This window comes from Adiantum capillus-veneris, chromosome 2, assembly GCF_014529385.1.
Source record: "Adiantum capillus-veneris isolate H3 chromosome 2, ASM1452938v2, whole genome shotgun sequence".
Taxonomy (NCBI): domain Eukaryota; kingdom Viridiplantae; phylum Streptophyta; class Polypodiopsida; order Polypodiales; family Pteridaceae; genus Adiantum; species Adiantum capillus-veneris.
The window spans coordinates 56,673,697-56,680,811 of NC_140932.1; the positions used below are offsets into that span (position 1 = coordinate 56,673,697).

The 7,115-nt window shown below is 41.9% G+C and overlaps 1 protein-coding gene and 1 pseudogene across 1 annotated transcript; one reads left to right on the forward strand and one right to left on the reverse strand.

The window, feature by feature from the left end:
• Positions 1-2,645: 2,645 nt before the first annotated feature.
• On the forward strand, positions 2,646-4,543 carry LOC147462830 (tetraspanin-8-like). Its single transcript, XM_086485699.1, has 2 exons — positions 2,646-3,538; positions 4,050-4,543. Exons 1-2 carry the CDS (start codon positions 3,059-3,061, stop codon positions 4,356-4,358), a joined length of 789 nt encoding a protein of 262 aa, XP_086341825.1. The 5' UTR covers positions 2,646-3,058; the 3' UTR covers positions 4,359-4,543.
• A 1,187-nt stretch (positions 4,544-5,730) lies between these two features.
• Positions 5,731-6,685, reverse strand: LOC147462831 (uncharacterized; annotated as a pseudogene).
• Positions 6,686-7,115: the final 430 nt, after the last annotated feature.

Below are 7,115 nucleotides of genomic sequence, written 5' to 3' on the forward strand. Positions count from 1 at the left end.
CTCTCTTTCTCTCTCTCTCGATCTCGCTCTCGCTATCTCTCTTTCTCTTTCTCTCTCTCTCTCCCTCTCTCTCTCTCTCTCTCTCTCTCTCTCTCGATCTCGCTCGCTCTTTCTCTCTCGCTCTCGCTATCTCTCTTTTTCTTTCTCTCGCTCTCGCTCTCTATTTTCCTCTCTCTCTCTCTCTTTATATATATATCACTCTCTTTCTTCTCTCTCTCTCTATATATAAAGAGAGAGAGAGAGAGAGAGAGAGAGAGAGAGAGAGAAGTGGAGAGCGAGACAGAGAGAGATAGAGAGAGAGAGAGAGAGAGAGAGAGAAGTGGAGAGCGAGACAGAGAGAGAGAGAGAGATAGGGAAATAGATATATGTATATATATCACTCTCTTTCTTTCTCTCTCTATTTCCTATCTCTTTCTCTCTCTCTCTCTCTCTATTTCCCTATCCCTCTCTCTCTGTCTCGCTCTCCACTTCTCTCTCTCTCTCTCTCTCTCTCTCTCTCTCTATATATATATATATATATATATATATATATCACTCTCTTTCTTTCTCTCTCTATTTCCTATCTCTTTCTCTCTCTCTCTCTCTCTCTCTCTCTCTCTCTCTCTATTTCCCTATCCCTCTCTCTCTGTCTCGCTCTCCACTTCTCTCTCTCTCTCTCTCTCTCTCTATATATATATATATATATATATCACTCTCTCTCTATCTATTTCCTATCTCTCTCTCTCTCTCTCTTTATTTAGTTTCTTACACACACACACACCGCTCTCTCTCTCTACATCGTGTGTGTGTGTGTAGGAAAGAGAGAGAGAGAGAGAGAGAGAGAGAGAGAGAGAGAGACACACACACGATGTAGAGAGACAGAGAGAGGGTTGGGGGGGGGGGGGGGGGGGGGGGGGGGGGAGAGTTTCATAATACCTGCGTAGCAGGTTTTGACCAAGAGATCTGAGCGCGCCGCAGGCGAAAATGACTGCCTGCGTGCGGATTTCCCTTTTCCCCCCCCCAATTTTTTGCGTCGATAAATGCGTGGAAATATCCGTCGATATACGCGTGGTAATGTATACCTTTCCACGCGTATTTCCACGTATATATCGATGGATATTCCCACGCATATATCGACGAGCTGCAAGTGCGTCGATAATTGCGTGGAAAGGTACGGCCATCGATATATGCTGCGTCGAAATCTTGATGTTATGTTGTAGTGTAAGAAGAATGGCCTGAGTGCATGTGGAAAAACAAGGGAAGCTACCAAGAGCAAAAAAGTATCTAAGAATTACATATAGTCTAGAAGGATCGTACAATGCTAAAATGATTGGCCTCCATCTTTGCCATCTAAGGCCTTTTTTAAGTTCCTTTACATCTCCTTGAGAAGCATAAGTAACTAGGCCATAGATCTCTTTCGTTATAGCCAAAAAACAGAGGGTGAGAGGTACAACAAAGGGTGAGCGAGGAAGGCGAAACCAAGCCTTATTTCTTTCCAACCATATATGCCATAGGAAAACTCCTCTGAGATAGCTACAAAGAGGAACATCTAGGAAGTTACACTCACCTAACAAAAGTGATCTCTAGGTGATCTGTGATGACTCAACATAATAGGGATTTTGTAGTTCTCTCTTAAACAGGACATTGTGTTTGCAACTTACAAAAAGATGAGGGAGAGTCTCTATGCAATTTTCACCTGCTGTAGATACCACCTGATACGCCAACACTCTTAGACTTTGATCCTATCAAGATCTCTTGGTGAACCATGAGCCACCTGAGGCAACTATTAACAAAGGGTAGGCCCAAATACATTTAAACCTGCATGATCATTGCCTAGAATCCCAAGAGACCCTCCATTTGCTATTTACCTTAGCAATGAGGGACTGATCCATTTTCTCCTTATTTCCTTTAGATGCATATATGCTCTTACATACTTTGAAAAGAGAGAGGGGATTGCCTTTGAAACAACTTTTGAATATATTCTTGCTTGCTTTGAATTCTCTCTAAGACTAGATCGGCACACTCTTGAGAGATCTGAAATTGCTAAACTAATTCCCCTTTAGTGAGCTAGACACCTTCCCTGTACACATCGTTCCAATTATTTAAACCTGCTCTGAAGCATTTGCGTGCTCTTGTGGAAAGCACCCAACCCTTTTATTTAGAATGCCATCCAAACTAGATAAAATCGTGCAACCAAAAGTACATAGAGAAGGTCCAATCCTTTGGGACAGACCAAAGAGCTTTTATGCTATTCTAAGCTTTCGAAAACCTGTAGACAAGCTCAGTACCCTTTGGAATGAAGTTAGCATCAGAAACCAAAACTTCATCAACTGAGAGACCATTCCACGCTTTATAATCCCTAAGATGAAACTTTTGAATATTTCTTTGGATCGGAATTGCCCCAGTATGCCTAAAACATTTCAAATCCTTCACGAATAATTTGGTAAGCAACTGATTGCTAGGTGAATGTCAAGCACGCAAGTTGCGAGTTCAAGACTTTGGGAAGCTCAAATTCTAGCGAGGGCATGTAAAAAAGGGCAACTTGGGCAAGGTCATGGTCAGGGCCCGGGGGGAGCAAAAAGCCGGACCTGCCGCCAGAGTTACGGAGCGCTCCTTGAGGTGGAATGAAGAGGACAAGATAATTTAACTCTCTCTCTGCCTCGTGACTCTGTATTCCAAACCCTTTTCACGTACACACACACACACACACACACTCACACTCTCATCCATACACAGGGCTTAGTCTTGAGGCAAGGCTTTCGCAGTTCATGAGCTCGCAGAAATTATGGCTTTCTTGTTCATCTTTCCCAAGGTTGCCACGTTCTCTTAAGCTCTCTCTCTCTCTCTCTCTCTCTCTCTCTCAGTCTTCACTTCAGAGTCTGTCTCAATGGGATGTGCAGAGAATTCTTCCCTTCCATGGCGAGCATCTGTAGAAGCGCCATGTGGGTCTTTACCAAATCGGGGCGATGAGTGAGTCTACACAGAGAATGACTGATCTAATCTAGAGAGAGAGAGAGAGAGAGAGAGAGAGAGAGAGCGCCCACATACATATGCACGCGCGCACACAACACCACGCACAATGGAGAAGGGAAGCGTGCGGATCAACCCCTGCCTTGTCTTGCTCAATATTGTCTTTGGATGCGCTGGCCTTGGGTTTGTGGGCGTGGGCATTTGGATGGCCAGACACCATTCCACCAATTGCATCCATTTCTTCCAAGCCTTCTCCGTGGGAATTGGCCTCTTCATGGTGGCTGTTGCGCTGGCTGGCCTTGTCGGCTCCTTCTGCCGCGTGACTTGGCTCCTCTACATCAACTTCGGCATCATGTTGCTCTTGCTCATGGCCATTCTCGCCACCACCGTTTTTGTGCTTGTTGTGACTAGCCATGGCATCAAGGCTTATGTCTCCGAGTCCCAAAAAGACGCACTCTCTCAATGGCTACTTCAGCAAGTCAACAACCGCGTCGAAAGTTGCACTCAAAATGGCGACATTTGCCGGCTCATCGACAACACATACTCCCAATCTTCTTCCTATTATCGACCCTCCCTCTCCTCTCTTCAGGTTAGTTTCCTTTTGCATGTCATATAAAAAAAATTGTCACCGTGTCATTTTAGCAAGCACATGTATTGGATATGTGTTTGATTGAGAGAGAGAGAGAGAGATAGATAGATAGATAGATTGAATTATCGTCCGTGGAGGTCAGATATGACCCATGGGAGTAACTCAAAAACAGATTACGCCTCCCATGGAGGAGCTCAAAGAACACCTTGTTTATGTTTGGTATTTGCAACGACAAAATGAGGACAAAATGGCTATGTTGTTCAACGCATATCTGACTTAAAACATGAACATGACCTATAAATCTTGTTTCAAACTTCACCAAATAATTATGACAATTTGCTAAAAAACAAGACGTCTCGGAACACTTGAGTATCCAATTATAGAACTAGTGTTAGCATGTGGAAATCTAAAAACAGTTACATCATAGTCTCATTCAATGCTTGGTTATTTATTTACACAATTACAAAGAAGAAAAACGAATTTGTTATACTTTGTTTTTTTTGTGTGGTAGGTTGGTTGTTGTGAGCCACCCAAAGGATGTGACAATGTTAATGCAACAGCCATAGCCCTTGCAAGTGATTGTGCTATATGGAAGCAAGTTGGACCCCAAGGATTTTGCTCACAATGCAAATCATGCCATGCTGCAGTGGCAGAGAATGTACGACATGTGTGGCATCAAGTTGCCATTTTCAAGATTATCATTCTCCTTATCTTGATTCCAATGTATTTTTTGACATGTTGCTCCTTCAAGCGAGAAGAGCGTCACTCCCATGATAGATCTTTTCATGAGGGCTTGAATTGTTGCTATTCATGCCTTTAGATGGGATTGTTGCTCTTTTATCGGCTTCTCTCCAAAAGAAGAGCTGGAAAATTGTAGCACGCGAATTTAACATACAAAATTGTATAATATGCCTTCACTTGTACCTTGTGCCTAACATTTGTAGGATGGATGTACAGATATTACAATTTCCGCTAGTAATTGCACACTTTTCTACTTGCCAAAAATTGTAATAATTTTTTTACATTTATTAAAGAGTACTTGCTATTTTAGATGACACATATTTATTTTGTGTGTGTGCGTGGACGTTTCAAATATGTTGGAGATGCATTAGCATAAATATTGAAAGATATGCTCAGTAAAGCTAGGTGTGAGAGCTTTCCCCTAATTCCACCATAATACCACTCTATAAGAGCGCGGATCCTTTGGTCCCAACAACTATAGAACCATTGTGATTGGCACAAAAACAGGTTTATTGCTCACATCTTAAGCACTAGAGGCCCATAACTAGGATGTCTATGGCATACAAAATCCCTGGCATACACCCATCTTACTTCAAACCTCTATCTACTTGGCGTATATGATAGTACCCCTTGGAACTCACAAATACCCAATATACGCAATCCTCATCATTCATAAACATGAGATACATGAGATAAGGAGAAAGATGGATAATATTTTCTTAAACAAACACTATGGTTGTAAAGAGTATGATTATAGGGACTGGATTGGCTACAATTAGGGAATGTATAGTAATAGATGCTCCCTCGGAGTTGTGCCTTTAATACCCCTACAATAGCCTCAAAAAACTCTCGTCCACCAATCCCACTGCTTTTGGATTCTTGATCTTATGCGGCCTTCAATTGCTCACGATATCGTGGCCTTTCTCTCAAGCACTCGAAGTCCGATCTCAGGTTGGCGACCCTTCAGCTTCTCACGACCTTGCTCTTTACAACCATGAATACTCTCATTAATTGGCGGCTCCCTAAAAGCCCCACTCTTGTGCATTGCTTTATGTTCAAGTCTCGGGAACCCCTCTGTCGTTCTCAGAGCCCCCCTCTTCTCATCCGACTCGTGGCCAAGGCCTAAAATTTACGGGTACCCCCCAACCTTTTTTTGACGGGAAATTTCTTGGCAATGCCTTTCACGTAACAGGCTTTAAGCAAAAACATTCTAGTCATTTGACAGACAAATTTTAGGAAAGACAGGAAAAAAAAAGTATTGACGATAAGATCCTATTCAAATCCATTATCCGTTTGTGACAATGTTATGCACAATACAAAAGTGCAGCATTACCATTCAAACTTCCAAGAAGGCAAAGGTTCAAAACTGGCTAGTCCGCACATAGATAATTGTTCCAAAACAAGAAATGATAAATTGCAAGTCCTATCCCAAAATCTATGCAACTTTTCAATTATGCCAATGGCATGGCTCTCCTCTTCTTTGCATTCACCCAAATCTCAAAAACATCATTCCAGTCAATCAATGAGCTTCCACGCGCATCAATGGATAATAGCATCAAAGCATCCAAAGAATCCAATCCTAAGGCAGATCTTGAAGCATTTTTTATGAAATTTTGACGTGAGAAGCCACGTTCACATGCAACAGTGCTTGCTGAAATGACTAGACTTACTTGCCATAAGCTCATTAGTGTAGGAAATTAGTCCCACCAAGTCTTATTTGCACTACAAACCTCCCATGCATCATGCATACTCTTGTTTCCCACAACTCGATATAACAACAAAATCTTCTCTCTCACTCATACATCTCCAGATGTCAACAATATTACTATCCACATTAAGCCGATTAAGTAATCTTTCCAACCATTCTTGTGTTCTCTTCTCTCTATCAATCTCATTTGATGGATAGGATGATGGACTAAATATTTTGAATGCATTAAACACTGGGAGATCCTCAAAATCGTCGATTCAGAGCATCCAAAATATTTTGCACATATAACTTTGCCATAGAAATGCATTCTTCAAGAGATCCAGTCTCTTTTGTACTTTCTTTGGGCGACGCATTCAAGTCCAAGTTCTCCGCATCTTCATTCTCAACATCTTCTTCGTCACACTCCTCTGTTTCCATTGCCTTTTTTCCCTTCTATCTTTGGAAATAGGCTTAAACTTCAATACATGGCTATGAGACTTCCCACTTGCATCTGCATAAACCAAATTTTTCTCTTTTGCCATTCCTAAAAAAGTTGACAAATAATTTGATCCAACACCGAAGTTATTAGCATCACTAGTAAGATATCTTCTAGTGAGCTTTTCAAACGTCAAATCAATCAAAGCACCAATAGTGGTCACATCCATCTGTTGCCTTTGGAACTCTACATTAAGCCGCCTCTTGAAGCACCTGTCAAACATGTTTGTGAAGGCTGTATTTTGGGTAAAATGCAACGTTCTAAGTTTCCTAAGGATGGTTCAGCTAGGGCCACATGCAGGTTGCAGCTTGTGCATAGTGATGTTTGTGGGCCCATGCAAACTCCGTCCTTGGGCAATTACCTATACTTTGTGACTTTCATTGATGATTACTCCAGGCATGCATGGGTATTTCTGCTTAAAGAAAAGTCCGAAGTTTTTATGTACTTCAAACAATTTATGGCTATGGCTGAAAGTGTCTCGAAATGTAACATGGGCACCCTCCGTTCCGATCGAGGGGGGGAGTATATGTCTCATGAATTTAATGCATTTTTGGCTAGTCATGGGATAAAACACCAACGTACAATGCCTTATACACCTCATCAAAATGGTGTTGCTGAGAGGAAAAATAGGTCACTTACGAAAATGGCACGAT

Excerpts from the sequence above, each read along its gene's own strand:
- LOC147462830 (XM_086485699.1), top strand. The coding sequence starts at position 3,059 with ATGGAGAAGGGAAGCGTGCGGATCAACCCCTGCCTTGTCTTGCTCAAT. Across the intron at positions 3,539-4,049 it reads CCTCCCTCTCCTCTCTTCAG|GTTGGTTGTTGTGAGCCACC; the intron begins GTTAGTTTCCTT and ends TTTGTGTGGTAG.